The sequence below is a fragment of the Anarhichas minor genome, unplaced genomic scaffold (assembly GCF_050575085.1).
Source record: "Anarhichas minor isolate MPS153535 unplaced genomic scaffold, ASM5057508v1 ptg000045l, whole genome shotgun sequence".
Taxonomy (NCBI): domain Eukaryota; kingdom Metazoa; phylum Chordata; class Actinopteri; order Perciformes; family Anarhichadidae; genus Anarhichas; species Anarhichas minor.
In genome coordinates this window covers 3,043,381-3,059,140 of record NW_027466491.1, presented here as the reverse complement: position 1 = coordinate 3,059,140, position 15,760 = coordinate 3,043,381, and the positions used below count along the sequence as shown (strand labels likewise).

General features: G+C 41.9%; 1 protein-coding gene across 3 annotated transcripts in view; it reads left to right on the top strand.

The window, feature by feature from the left end:
- Nucleotides 1-14,477, top strand: part of gsap (gamma-secretase activating protein) — a 28,939-nt gene extending 14,462 nt beyond the window's left edge. Inside the window, exons 24-32 of one of the 3 annotated variants that reach the window (XM_076111839.1) lie at nt 1,276-1,337; nt 3,184-3,279; nt 5,779-5,849; nt 6,140-6,234; nt 6,999-7,118; nt 10,308-10,369; nt 11,633-11,734; nt 12,456-12,552; nt 12,728-14,477. In XM_076111839.1, the coding sequence (XP_075967954.1) occupies nt 1,276-1,337; nt 3,184-3,279; nt 5,779-5,849; nt 6,140-6,234; nt 6,999-7,118; nt 10,308-10,369; nt 11,633-11,734; nt 12,456-12,552; nt 12,728-12,828 (806 nt within the window). In that variant the 3' untranslated portion in view covers nt 12,829-14,477. Of the gene's footprint in view, nt 1-1,275; nt 1,338-3,183; nt 3,280-5,778; nt 5,850-5,988; nt 6,235-6,998; nt 7,119-10,307; nt 10,370-11,632; nt 11,735-12,455; nt 12,553-12,727 lie in introns of those variants that run through there. The other 2 variants (XR_012959343.1, XR_012959344.1) reach the window with 2 other exon arrangements.
- Nucleotides 14,478-15,760: the final 1,283 nt, after the last annotated feature.

Below are 15,760 nucleotides of genomic sequence, written 5' to 3'. Positions count from 1 at the left end.
TCGTGGAAACATTTTGCGCAAAACTAAAAATGTCAACCTCATGTTGGCACTAAAGGAGAAGTCATGGGATCGTCAAAGTCAGACATAAATCGCCCGGGAACCACCAATGTCTGTGCCAAATGTTGTACCAATCTGTCCAGGACATGTTGAGATATTTCACAGTGAAAATCTCTACCTCCTGGTGGCGCTAGATGAAAAATCAGAGGATCAGAGTCATTAGGATTCATCCTCTGAGCCCCATAGATATCTGCACCAAATTTCACAGCAATCTATCCCAAAGTTGTTGATATTTCAGGACCAAAGTGGTGGACTGACAGCCCTAGAGCCATGCTGCATGGCTAGAAATGCCAGTCACAATGTCCAAAAGCCCAAAGTGACAACTTCCAATGGCTAGGATTTGTTCGACCAAGCAAGCAAAACCAAAGAGATCCCATTGACAAGAATATAAAGTCGAGAGAATCAGCACATTCTCATAATTAAGTTGTTTGAACAAGCATATAGTTGAGCACTTTTACTTGATAAATGACTTAGAAAAATACAAACAATTTTGATAGTGTTTTATTTTAAACTAATAATTCATTATTCTACAATGCTTCAAGTTTGATGAATGAGACCGTCTCGTAACGGAGAGGTCACATGGTCAAAGTGTGTGTGTGTGTGTGTGTCCATTGGCGTGAAAAGCTCAGAAAAAGAACATCAGCCAATTGTAAAAGATATTTAAATTCAAAACAGTTTGAACGTCTAACAGGCATACAGCAAATCTGGCCTGCCGGCTAGCTGTGCCCTGCAAGTGCTATTATAAATCTGTAACATATTACACTGTAACATCAAAACGCCAGCTTCTTGCATGTGTGTGAAAGTGATCAAAAGATGGGTTGTGTTTGTGTATGCAAGTGTGCAATAATTCATCGAAAGTGACCCAGCTAGATGGTCCACTTTAATATGGCTGATATACAACAACAAAAAATATACACACACACACATAGGACACAGCAGGATTGCAGCCATAACCCCCCTAGGCCTTGGGATGTATTTTTAAAGCGAACAGTCATCCAAAAGAGTCCATTAATGTCCTCTTTCTTTGTTCAGGCCATAACAAGTCAGAGTTTGGGTTCATCCATTCCTACGGATGGCCTTTTTTAATAACGCTACTGCACTGACACACTTGAGGCTACCTGTAGTGTTCAGTCTAGCACGGATGCAGCATCAAAGGTTTCTTCAAACGTCTCTTTTATGTGCAAGTTCCCACTATTGCCTCGTGTCTCTCTCCTCTAGATAAGAAGCTGGTGCCACTTTTCCAGGAGGAGGACCATCAACAGAGGGCGCTCATAGGCCTGGTGAGAGACAGAGAAGCTGAAACCTTTCAGTGGCTACAACACACTACCACGCACACACACACACACACACTGTTAAAAGTAGCTTTGCTCGTGGCTTGGGCTAGACGCTTAGTTTCTATAAAGGGAAAATCATAATGCAACGTATACTTCCACATTTCTTTTTCTAACGTGACAGTGACCTTATGCACAAAGGCAGGTGGATAAAGAAATGTATTTCTTTATCTTGAGTGTGGAGAGCTTGACTGGCCTAACCTGACCTCAGCCCCATCCAGATCTTTGATGAATTGGGAAACTGGCTCTGAGCCAGGAAGTATGTCGCGTTAATGGACAGAACACCAACTTAAGACGATTGTGTGACTACAGAGACTTGGTAATATGAGGGTTGAAAATACAGTGAGTTGACAAGGTAGCACTAAATTAATTGAATTTGGGTTCAATTACCCCCGAATGACGATCTTTTGGCAGATATGAGGCATCCATGTTTGATTAGCTTTCAGGCTTTTTCTCTATTATTAAGCGCAAGGCGGATGTATCTTTCAGAAAGACGTGGTCCCAGTATACTATACACAATCAGCTCTGCATTCACATGCCGTAACGTAGCACCAGAATCCTCTGGTTTAAAGTAAGAAAGCCATTCAAAAGATTTCAGAAAGGTTTTTAGTCGTAACTTGCACGTTTTATGAAAAGCATCGCTTGTGAAATGCTGCTAAATGAATAATTCAGCAAAAGGACCAGTCATTCTGTCAGTCATGACAAAACAATCAGATATTTCAAAAGCAGGAAGTCCTTAAACCTTCCAAAAAAATAAAGACTGTAGTTAACATCCTACCACTCAAAATCAAAAAGGCAGTAGCAGAATAGAAAATAATGAAACACTCATTGTTGCTTTTGAGATACCACGCTGACTTTGAGGTCCTTTTAAAAAAGAAATTTGAATAATTGCACACCGTGTGTCTTTTTCCTCTCCACTGACACTCACTGTAGTAGACGAGGCAAAGTCAAACAAAAAGTGTCTGCATCGTAAAGTGCTTCATTGTTAATTTCCTCCGTAGATGCATTGAGCATCCCATATTGTTGACACAACAGTTTACCAGCCCCTAGAGGTGGGTTCTCCCTCTAACATGTGTTGATATATAGACCACTAAAGATCTGCAGTGAAATGCTGACAGCCGACTCTTTCCCGCCATAGTCATCTTTTAAGGTGAAACTCCTTTTACGCTTCAGATGAGTCAACACTTTAAAAAAAAGGGGCATCTTAAGGTTTCTGTCCTGTCTTTTTTTTTTTACTGTACGCTGTTTGATGGACATTTTCATATCCTCCACTTTTCCCTGTGCTCAGCATAGTTTTTAAAGAGCAGATAGCTTCAATTTAATGGAGTTCAGGCGAGATGCTAGCAGTCTCTCAGCTATTCTTAGAATGACCCAGTCCTCCTGCCTTTCTCTCTTTATTCCCTCCTTCACTTCGTCCATCATTCTTTTACCCCTTCCTCTCTTTCCTCTTCGTTCCTGTCACTCCTTCTTTCTCTTTCCCTCTCTCCTTCTGTCTCCTCCTCATTCCCTCTTCCCTCTTATCAGGTCATTCTGTCAACTGTTTTTAGACTCATCTTCTGTACTTCTTCCACCTCTCACATCCACAGGTCTCCTCTCTTCCCTCCTTTCCTCTTCTCTCCGTGGTTAAATCAATTTTGGGACACTGTAGTCGCGGGGAAAGTCGAGCTGAACTCAATTTGACCCTGCTGAGTGCACAGCAAAGTATACTTAAAACACACAAACACAACATTTAGTCCAGGCTGCATACACGTACACACACACCGAAAATAATCAGTGTGTTTTTTTTACATTGCAGACGGTTGACAAGCTCCGAGAGCATCTTAACAGACACCTGCCTCGTATGGGGAAGAAGAAGATCGACTCGCTGGTTGTCAACTATGTCGCCAAACTGGTTGGTACACCGCGTTTGTGTGTGTGTGTGTGTGTGTTGGACAGATAGAGAGAGGTTCAGGACCAGCGTACATACTCCCGTGAACCTTCTTTTATTTAAAAGGTACATCGTTCTTCGAGTTATGTTTATTTAATGCTTGCCCTTACTCTTTTTCGGCAAGGTTAAGTGCTCTTCACAGCGAGGATCGCTCAGTGGAAGAGGCAGCGAGTTCTCCACTTTAGTTAAATGCTCTGACAGATGGACATGTGCTCTTCAGATTAGAGAGGGTTGCTGGAAGCCATCAGGTCGCCGCTTCAGTCCTCTAAAACAAACACTTCTACAGTTAAGACATGTATCCTCAACCACTCAGGGACTTTTTGTGGGGGGTGGGGGAGAACAATGTGTATCCCAAATATATATAGATATGAATATCACTACGCCCCTTTGTATCCACCCAAAGAGCAGCAGGTGGAATGTGCATAACCGAGCGGAAAGACGTTACCACTCTCCGTCTCAGTACCCTATATAGAGGTACTTGGTTCTGTAAAGTCAGTCTTTAGTATTCCTGGGAGGTAAATCCGTTCACAGCTAGGAGCCGCTGAAAGCAGACATAGAGCATATATCAACACAACAGTATTAAATCAGGCCAAGGGTAAGGCTGGAATTGAATAGAAAGCAGGAAGCACCACGTTTCGGGACTTTATGGAATTGCAAATGACAGAGTAACAAAGACAAAACAAATCCTGCCTGCTCTCAGCTGGATAGGTCGGTGGCTCAGCTCCGTACGACAGGCTTATGAGTTTTTACCTGCGCCTTCAGACTCCGAATGAAAGTAATAGAAGAAGGCACGTCTGTAATCGTATTTGGCATCGCCCTGCGTCCCGGCAAACATGGTTATTATTGAATTTATTCAAGGGAGTGAAAATGAAAAAGTCTCTCATCCGGGGAGCGGGGTTTATTAAAACACGCACACTCAAAAGGACCCATAAGGAGCCTCCTTCAGGGACGTTTTAGCTCAAGAACAGTCGAGTAACTCAACGACAGGGTGATGTGCTTACACATCAAGCTGACTCATGCTTTAAAAACTCAGAGAGGTACATTTTCAAAAGAGGGCTGACTTCCCCTCCACAAATAAAGAACATCTACCCCTCATGTCGGTGCTTATTGAGACTAATGGCTGCGTTGACACAGGGGAGAAGTTTGGGGTGAAATAGATTACAGCTTTTAAGAGCAAGAGAACTTCTGTTATGATAGATTACAGCTCCGCAGCACATTATTGTCATTGTTATTTATTTCCTCTCCCTGTTGCTACAGACAACTGAGATACATTCCTTTTTATAACACAGCCAACGTCAGAGCAAAGAACAACCCGCTAATAGCTGAATGTGAATGACTAGTTAAAAATACATAATAAAAGCAATGGAATTAATTGAAATAGGCTGAAATATTCACAACTATGCAGAAAATGTTATTCTATACCCAAGGTTGTTAAACTTTTCCTCAGCAGGGGAGCCACACTGAGTAAATCCCGTCTCTTTCTGGGCCGAGGCTCATTAAGACAAATCGCTGATTTGAGATTTTATTCGCATAGAAAGTCACACTGGGGATAGTGTGTATGAGTCTGTGGCTTTAAATCACTTGTTTGACTTTTTGTTTTCAGCACAAAAAGTCAAACACATTTGTATCCCTTTTAATGCAGCAACGAGCGCACGAGATGTTAGTTGAAGAGGAAAGAAATTACCAATTAATTAATTAATTTTAACAATGCATATCTGATAACGCAAATTGTATGCTGTGAACCAAATTGCTTGCCAATTAAGAGCAGTTTTTGACTTTTAAAGTATTACTTTCTTCATCTGTATTGATGGAGAAAATTCCTCTGTGGTTATTTATTTGGGAATCCATTCCCTAACTTGTGTACAGACAACATGAAAAATGTTGCATAGCAAATGTGCTAATTAGACGAAGAAAACTGTGCAGGAGACGTTAAAAAAACAACAACAGGGAAGCTGATTATTATGTTCGTCTCTTAATTTTGGGCATGTTCGTTACATAAGCGAAGCTAATTGAATTTCCGAGAGGTCAGGGAGGACATTGGTGGAGGGTTTCCTACTGGTGTGCAGGATGTGAGTGAGGCAGCTCGTCTTCCTGTTATTCGACAGGAGATGAGAGAGGGGTCATTCGTGGAAAGAATGAGTGCGTAATGTGCGTGTGCTCCAGCATGCAGTGGGCATGTTTCAGATGAGTCAAGTGCGTTCAGATGAATCCTGCATGCTGAAACATGTGTTGTGAAATGATGTGTTCACATCCGGAACCACTGCTCTCTTTTTCAGTGGAAATGAATATGGGAAGTAGGAAAAAGAAAAAGAGGGAAGCGAGGAAACTGATCATCTAACAAGTGTTCATTTCCTCAAAGAAAACAACGTCGTGGCAGAAAAATGTCTCGTTTCATTGGAATCTAACCGAGCATCTCCTTCCCAAAGCACTAACGTGTGTGTGTCTCTGTGTGTGTGTGCTTAGCTGGAGCTCATCAGACACATGCTGGAGTCAGTCTGGCTGAAGTACAAACTCGGCCCTCATGTTTTGTGCCTGTGAGTACTCCTCCCTCGTCAGTGTGTGTCTCCTTTAAAGTTTCTGATTAATGTAATGTAAAGTATAAAGCACTTATAGTGTGTGTGTGTGTGTGTGTGTGTGTGTGCGTGTATTCATCTTCACCCATGTGTGCTGCAGACCCTCCATCACTCCCCGCTGTGTGTGTCCACATGAGCAAACTGTCGATTACCCCTCTTCACGTGTGTGCTCACATTACATAACATTCCAGTCCAAATTCTTCTGTGTGTGTGTGTGTGTGTGTGTGTGTGTGTGTGTGTGTGTTTTCCAGCACTCAGCGGGGCAGTCCCGCCGAGTGGTCGGTGTTTCACTTCATGTTTCGGATCCTGGAAGCCACGAGGGGTCTCTGCCTGCCCCTTCCTCCAGGTACCATCTCCACACACACACACACACACACACACACACACACACACACACACACACTTTTAGTTGTTTTAATCCAGTCCGTCTCTGTCTCACCCAGAATAACAATGTGTGTTTGCACTGAGGGACAACAGACCCGCTCTCTTCAGCACTAATGTAACCAAAATTATGTTAAACATTAGCATAGCGCAGACATGGACAGAGCAGAGTGTGAATACATTTTCAATAATTTGAATTCATTTTCCAGTGTTTGCCATATAAATCCCACTTTTACACACTTGATTTTAGTTGCTTGTGAGGAAAACTTTGCAGGTAAGAATCCTTGTTTGGTAACGGGAGGAAAAGACAAATGCCCTGAAGCAAGGCAGCACACCCTTGACACTGAGGCTGCAGGTGTAAATGTGTGTAAATTGGGTGTGAAGCTGTAAAACAGCAGGCAAACTGAGTCTGTGTCCCTTTTGGTGAATACAAGTTGAGAAAAAAAACAACCCAATTACTTGGCCATGCTAACGGCACAGCTCTTTGTCCAATACCTAAACGTCTTCTTCAGCATTGTCAATGTGAACATTGTTGCTGGATGCTGACGATAGCATGAAGCTCAAAGCACGGCTGTGTCTAAATACGGCCTCACAGAGCCGCTAGCATGGCTGAAGACTCTTAGTGTTGTTTTACTGTTTCGCCTCCTTTGTTGTTTTCAGGAACATCAAAAGTTTCTCCCTCGTCTTTCTCTTCATCTGCCCCACTGTTCTCTCTCCGTCTCTCTCCAGGCTATCACACCCTGTTAGCGGTGTTTGCTGTGCGTTGCCTCCCTCATCACACCTTCCTACAGTACATTGATCACGGCTTCCTGCAGCTCACTGAGACCTTTGTGTCTCGGCTCATGACAGGTACACACACACACACGCACACACACACAGTAAGTTTTAAAAAGAAAATTCAATCATGTCATCATCCCCCTCTTCATTCCAGACTGAAATATCTATTGGATGGATTGCTATAAAACTGTGTACAGACTTTCATGTTCCTCTCAGGATGAATTGTCTTGCACCAATTTGTCCAATAAAAAACAAAACAAACGACAACATAAAAAAACTAAATCAAATAATCATTGTTTAATTGTTTTATGACATGCTGTAATAATGAAAATATATAAGCTTGCAAGTCAATATAGTAAAAGATATGATAACAAACGACAGGAGAATAACACAAAATCATTGTTGTACTTAAGTTGATAAACGCAGAGCGGATTGCACGTTAAATCAGAAGGCTGTATTCAGTATTTCTCAACCTATCATCGTTTTACTATCAATGTCTAAAAAACCACATTAGTATGACGAAGTTTAAAACATGACATCATTCATAATGCAGAAACTATATTAGAGGTTGTCGTTGGGGAGCATGAGGCTCGTTCTCTTTGTGCTGCTTTCTCTTCTGTAATGAAGAGAAGGCAAATAAATACAGGAAATGGATTCAGACAGGGATGTAAAAAGTAAAAACATTCCACAAACGTCAGCATCTTACTAAAATGAAGGAGTTTGTCTGATGCCGAGAAAAGTGCAGCCACATACTAAGTAAAAGCTGAGTAACTCTTGGCTGGTTCTTGTCGTCGGGCATTTGGGTTTGTTTGACCCCTTTTAACGAGTAGCAGGTAGAAGGAGAACACGATTAGATGACTGAGAACTATAAAAACAGATGTAGAATGCTTCGAGCTCCGGCATGATTCGCTGACTCTTGCAGAAACAAGGGCCAGTTCGCTCGCCCTCGGTTTTCACTTCTATTAGTAAAAACACAGCTGGACGAGCCAACAGGGCTCCAGGCATATCCACGCAGTGAGCAGTAAAAGACGCCTGCCCATTCCGGCTCAGCCTGGCCCACTTCTTGGGGGTGAAGAACCTGGGAAATGACATGGACATTTTTTTAGTTCGATTTTGCATTTGCATGTAGAAGTGGAACGGAAAGAAAAAGTTGTGCATCATCTGCAAACTAAGAATTGTTCCAGCTTTGAGCTGTAAATTAGAGGTCTGCTGGAATTTGCAGCGTCCAAGGTTTGTTGGGATGAAATTTCATGCTGTTTATGAACATATGAGAGTCATTATTAGGCTTAACCATGCATTGTATTGAGGTAAACAGTGTTCCTTCAAATACAGGACCAAATTAACTTTCAAATAGTCTCTCTTAAATTAAATTATTCATTATTTTTTTTTACTTCTCAGCATTCAGCAATATTTTCAGCATTTCCACAGTCACACAGGTGGCTGATACTACGCTGCACCTGTTATGAGTTACTGTGAATTACCCCAGAAACCCCCAAAACCCACAGGACAATTGGTGGGATGAACAGATGCGAACAGCTCTAATATGAACACCACATAATGCCAGAATTATGATAAGTTATTAAAACTCAATTACTTATTTGTTGCATTTCATCTTTAAATTTTCATTTAATTTTACCTGAATTTTTTCTTGCAGTTTATTTTTCATTTTGGAACATCTGTTATAGAACCAGCTAGCTAGCTATTTGGTAGCATGTGTAGCCTCATTAAGTTTAAGAATGATTAAGAATTTAATTCATTAATTCAGAATTATTTGTTATTGTGCTGAGGTGAGGGCCAGGAAACATCTCCACTGTCATGGAAAGGGACATTATGAAAAAAAGAAAAAAAAAAGCTGAATATATTTTGTATAATAATGAGTTCACGTTTTTTTGTTTTTATTTTAAACTGTCTTATTTATTCATTTAATGAATGCTTCCCCCGTGCATGCAGAGATACAATATGGCGCTGAACCTCACATCACAGAGCTGTGAGCAGCTGTAGAGCATGTTGGCGGCTGACTTCACTGGTTATTATTGTGTGTGAACGGACTCATGAAATAGGCAAGACACGTCTTCTTTTCTTTGTCTACCTTTGTCATCGTTTGTGCGGAGAGGTCAGCGGTTCTGGTTAGCTACCATGGGGATTCAGTGCCGTGCTCAAAAACATTGATCTGTCTCAGTGTGTATTGTTTCAAGGCTAAACTTCGGCACTGAGCTCAACGGAACCAAAATATCCTCGTCGCTCTTGTGGTTTACATTTCTCATGAAGAGAACAAACAAAGATGAAAAGACTATTCAAAGGAGCCGGTCCAAATGGTTTTAAACTTCAAAGTGAGAGAAAAGAATGTTTCAGGACTTTGAAGTGAGAGGGTTCATGCGTCACTTCTCTCAAGGAATTGATCAAATAAGTATATATTTATTTAGATTTCTACTAGTTTATCCTGGACAGTTGGCCGGGCAGGTGTGCTCTTTCTGCCTCATTACAAACACACACAAACCGTCTCATCTAGAATTTCCCACTCGAACTCTAAGATGATCAAAGTCATTAAGATTCATCCTCTTGGGAATATGAATGTCTGTACAAAACTTTATGATAATCCATCCAGAAGTTGTTGAGATAGTTCAGTCTGGACCAAAGTGGTGTACTGACCAACTGAAAGACATCGCCATCCCGAGACTAATAAGCTCTGCTGGTGGAGGAATTCAGGTCATTCTAACCACAAAAAGATAATCAGGTGCAGCAGCTGCAGTAATGGTGCCAATGTGTTGGACTGTATTGGTGCAGAAAGTTTAAGAAAGAAGATGAATAATCTGGCTAGAACTCTGAATTTATCATCTGCTCGCCTTGAGAAGTCAGGGTTTTTTTTCTGGTTCTTATAACATCCTGGATGACTTACATCTCCCAGAATTCTTCTCAGCACCGAGGAGCCATCCGGGAGTTGCCAAAGCATGTCAAAGGATGTCAGAGGCAAAAAAAAATACATTCTGTGAAAAGTCTTAAAGTGTTGCTGGGGGATCATTTGTGAAGCCTTGATTGTCAAAACATTTTCTGTTTTCTATCAAATGGAAATTTCCCTCTAATTCTTTTTTTATCCGTGGAAATCAGCATGGGAAAAAGGTTTATAGTAGTCATAGCAATCTTGGATTTTGTTGATTTTATTTGCATTTATTTTACATGAATTGTCTCCAGATAAAGAACATTTGTCTTCAGAAGAGTAATTGGCACCATGTCTCCTCTTTTCACCTCTGTCTTTGTGTTTAGATTTGGACAACAGTGATGCCAACGAGAGACTGAAGTTCAGCATACTCAAGAGACTCCCTGAGGTACTTGTGTGTGTGTGTGTGTGTGTGTGTGTGTGTGTGTGTGTGTGTGTGTGTGTGTGTGTGTGTGTGTGTGTGTGTGTGTGTGTGTGTTTTCACCCATGAGGTTTTTATGCAGGGCCAGGAATAGTTTAGAGGAGTCTGCCATCCAAATGATAATATGTTGAGCGTACACACTCAGAGGACAGGGCTGAGAGAGGTAGCAGTTCGTGGCCGGTGTGAATGTCTCAGCCAGAACAATGCACGAGGCTACTGTAATCCCATCTATTAGTGAGGGGGACAGTTTTGATCTTTTCTCTAATGGTTCTCTCCCCAAACTTCCCATTCCGGTCCAATTAAGAGTTTGAAGTTATTTTGGGTCTCATCTCCCTCAAGCCCCCCTCAAGCCAATCACAAAGCCCATGTGTAACCGGCTGCTGTGTGTGTGTATGCGTGTGTGTGTGTTGAGGATGGGTAGTGTAGGCAGTTAGTACTGAGTCTGTGTGTCCCTAACACTTGTGTAACTGCTTTGGGTTCCCGTGTGGACAGAGTATTATTCCTCTGTGTGTGTGTGTGTGTGTATGTGTGTGTGTGTGTGTGTGTGGGGGGGGGCGGTGGGTTCTGTCCGCATTGTGGTCAGAGGAATGTCGAGTGTTTAGTGTCTCTGTTCTGTTTCCTGCCCATCAGACTTTTGTTGGGTGAGTTTGGCAGGCAGGAGAGATTTAGCAGGTACAACACACACACACACACAGCGAGAAAACAGGAGACGCTGGCAAACTGTAGGAAATGTATATGTCTTGGCTAAAACCAGCACCCACATCCCTCTTATGATATACATCTTTAAAGCCCATGGAATGCCGGTAAACCTCATATTGTACTTCACACTTCCGCAGTAACAAATAAACAAGAGATACACCAGCTGCTCGCAAGTTCAGACTATAGCCTTGTGTGTTGATGTCAAGGTATTTGTCTTCAAATATTTCACAATGTTTAGGTTTGCCAATCCCATCTCATCTATGTCATTGTCAGTCACACCTGTAGTCTCTTATTTGCTTGAGTGTTATTTATTACTGTTGCATGCATTGCTCAACACCGGAAATGATGAGTTCTCTGGAATGCCTCATTAGCAGTCAACTCCTCAATACTGGCGTTGAGTTCCAAGCAGCAAAATAGAAGGGGACAGATGTTCACTTGCCCCAGGGATTATTTTTTCTCATGACAACATGAGCTACATGTCTAAAATGTAAACTCTTTTGTGTGTGTGTGTGTGTGTGTGTGTGTTTATAGCCTATGGAGCAGAGGATCTACCATATGTGGGACCATCCTGTCAGCTCAGCTTCGATCTCCAGAGATTATGCCAGGACGCTGCTAGAGAAACACAACAACAAGGTAACACAGCACAGTGTGTCACACATGCCGCAGAGAGTGACGCACACACTAAAAGCACCGAAGACTAGCAGACACAACATTTGCTCATTAGAAATAAACACAAAGTACAGCCGAGGCTTGTGGGAATGTCTCTAGTTGTGCAGGTATTTGATCATAAACCACAGTATTGGATGAGCTAAAAAACGCTGGATCCAGCTCCTCAAATGTGAGGCTGTTGTGTTTTTCTCTGTTTCACATCTTTGTTTGGGTTTTGGACTGTTGGTCGGACAAGACAAGCTTTTTGAAGTAATCCCCTTGGGCTCTGGAAATGTTGTGATGAGCTATTATCACAAGTTTCTGACAAGGAATCCTTGCTGCCCTAAAAATATTAACTTCAGAAAAAAAGCGTTTATTTCTGCAGTGTTACAGAAAAAAGAAAAGAAAAAAAGTCCTTCATTCTTCATCAAACGTGTTTAAACAGTGACCCCAGCTGTACAGCTAACATCATCCACACACTTCATGATGCTATTGGCTGGTTTCAGTCAGCTAATTGGCCAGCGGAGCCAGTGGCATTTCGTGCTATGACATGATACGAATTTATGGCTGCCAACTTCATTCAGAAGAGGAAACGAGTGAGTTAAGGTGACTAGTTTGGGGATTTGCTGCAGATTTCTCTCGACTGTGTGCATCCTTGAAAACTGCAGAGCCCACAGTTGTGTTTTTTTGTCTTCCTCCTCCTCAGGGATATGCGTTCACCAGCAGAGACAAGCCAGGCTTCAGAACTGAGTTTCTGCCCCTTACCTACTTGGCAAAAATACTCTCCGATATCGAGGAGCAAGGTAGTGTATGTGCGAGTGCGGGTGTGCGTCCTGCCTGGTTTAGATACCTTCGGACGCCTTTGGAGGATTTAGACAGAATGTGTGCGTTTATGTGCGTGCTTTGGAAGGAAGGAAGCGTTGCATCCTGTGTACAATAATCTAAATCTCTCTCTAACTCCTCCTTCCTGTGTTGCAGCTCTGAACCCTTTCGAGGAGCAGGAGAATGTGGACGCCAAGTTCGTGGAGGAGACGGCTCTGAAGCAGACACTAATACTGCTGGGCTTTGAAGAAAAATGAAGCATGAGAGGGTCCGGGGATGGGTGGATGGATTGAGGGAGAAACACATGGAGGGGGGGGGGGAAATGTGTTCCACGGAACAGTCATCATTGTCTGGGCCTCGAGGATAAATAACGGATGGATGGATGGCGGAGGGGCGGAGGGCGGGAAGCGAAAGATGAATGGAGAGATCGAAAAGGCTGAGCACTCATAAACAAGCTCTCAGTGCTTGATGAAAGATTAGGACGGGACGGAGGGGTAGATGGATGGAGACGCCCCAGAGAAGGAAAGATGGGGAGGGGAGAATATGAGGCAGATTGGAAGAAATAGTCACCATGTTTTTCCCCCCACAAACATTGAGGTGTTCAAAGGGACAATATGTAACAGTACCAAACATTATAACACAATAGGATCTTCAGTTAGTGGTTTAATATTTATTGGAAATCAATGACTGCAGGCAGCTATTTACATGAACTGTAGCAGCAACAATTCTCTCCACAACTTCCCCATTTTCTCTCAAACTATTTATGAACACCGATGTCAAATTCTGCAAACGGTATTTATAAATCAAACACTTGTTTTATCCTCCTGCGCTCGCCGTAATGCCGCTGCACCCCATCAACTTGATTACATGCTGACAAAAGCTTTATGGACGGAGTAGCTTGATATGGCCAGTCAATGACTGCTGTACACTCAATATGACATTAACTCTGAGTTATGCGCAATCTTTGCTGCTGAAAAAGGGGGGCTTAGTATAACTTAGCAAGGCGACCCGGCGGATTTAAAATGACAGCCCCAAGCAGGTATTTAGGTGTTGTAAACTGAATGTAGGAATTAGCATGCTGTTCATAGGAAATACACGGTGGCTTTACACCAAAGCCGTGGATTTTGAGACAACTGAATCAGGAGCATGTCCGAAATATGTAGAGAATTCACTGATATTGGCTCTCGTATGGACAATAAGGACCGGGCATCATTTAAAATGTTTTCATACTGGCGATAGTAAGATACCTGTTTCTGATTTCTTTATTTTTGTGAAATATAGATGTGTTTTTCGGCAAAATTCTTCGAATGTTAAACATTGTCACTAAAAGAGTCTATAATTGTCTAAATAACAGATTCGTAATACAAATGAAAAGTTGAATTCTGCTGACATGGTCTTGTATGAGCTTTAGCTTATGAAGGACGATTCATTTTCGATACTCTGCTACATTTGGTACTAAAAAAGTATAGTTACCCAGCAGACATCAATAACTTTATAGTAACTTTATTTATAGAGCCCATTGTATAATCAGACTACAAAATGCCTTTCAAGTAGAACATGACAGTACATGCATTAAGAATTAAGAAGTTTGTCCACACACACTCTCAAACGTCTGGTTTTAATAAGGTGCCTGAGTCCTCATGATTGAGCTCTTACAGTAAATGGTGAAATCCTTCCGTAGTGGTGGGGTGCGTGTGTGTGGCATGTGTTCATAATCCTTTTTATAGTGTCTGAATTTTGGCATCATCTGAGACTAAATGCCAGAGATTATTTACACGTTGTGCTTTCATTTGAGGAATTACAACATTCCCTTGAAAAAAAAAGGGACTTCAGAATCACCGTGTCTTATGTTTACACAAAAGAAGTTTGAAAAATGGATTGTAAATAAAGAGATTTTTTTTTCAAATTGAGTGTATTTTTCTTGCATTACTGCCATACTTTTAAAGAAAATGGTGTACAGATACGCTTTGTGGCCACAGCTAGGCCTTGGCTTTCTTTGTTTCCACTGAGTTTCCTTTGAACCCTGGCAAACCGAGTTCCAGTGACATCGTTGCGTTTGGGATTAATTAGGCAAATAGCTTGAGAGGCTCTGCGCGGTAGGCAATAAACTCTTTTAGATTCTCAAGAATATGGAAGTGTTTTAGACAGATGCAGGAAATAATCTCAGTCTTCATACATGCTGCGTCACGTTGAGGGAAGAACACACCCATCACGCATTTATACAGGCTTGTTTTGCAATACCATTAGTGCCAAACGACACAGTCTTTTCTTGTTTACCACCCATCTCAAATCATCTCTCTTCTGGGGAACTTCCTCTTTTAAATGTTTTAAATCCCTTATTTCCCCTCTCTATTGCCTCCTCCAGACTCTGTTATGCAGTCGGTGTTATGTAGCCGGCTAATAAGCACAAACAGTTAGAGGCTACCTTAATCTGACAGCTCTCAGCCTGCAGTGGATGATCACGCACACACTCACACAGACATCATTATGATTTATATTCGTCCACATTGGTTGGGCGACACACAGTAATGGCCTTCACATGAACTTGGTTCACAAACACAAAGCGTGCTTACAAGCTGCTTAACGCACATCGACACCAAGACTAGTCTCCCCTCAAGCCAAGATCAGCAAATAGAACGACTTCCAGTACATTTGTAGAACTTTCAAAAGGCAAATGACTTTGTTTTTGGTCACCAGTAACCATCTCTGAACTCCTCACCCCATTTAGAGTTCCACTTTTATCCAGTTTCTTTTTTCCACCGATTGCCATCTCTCGTTCCCCTTCATTTAAATTCTCCTCTCTCTTTGTCATTCACTATGCTCTTTCATTGCCTGGTCTTCCTCTCTATATTTACATTTATCATTTCAAGCATTAACAGGCACTCTTAGCCTGGCTTACAGCTTAAACCCCATTCGAATTTATTCATCAGCAGCAAGATTACAAGTGTGCAGGATGAAAAGGCAGCAAGAATATGCAGAAATATTCCAGCATCTCTCAAAAAAATTATCTTTAATAGAGAGGAAGAAAAAAACCGAGAAGAACAGAAGTATATATATATTTTTCTATTGGAGGACATGATGCAACAACACACACACATTTCATCTCCCCGTGTCACCCCGTCTTCCTTTCCTCTCTCCTAAAATATGTTGTGTTACTGCAAGCACGAGTGTAAACAAGCTATTGCCAGT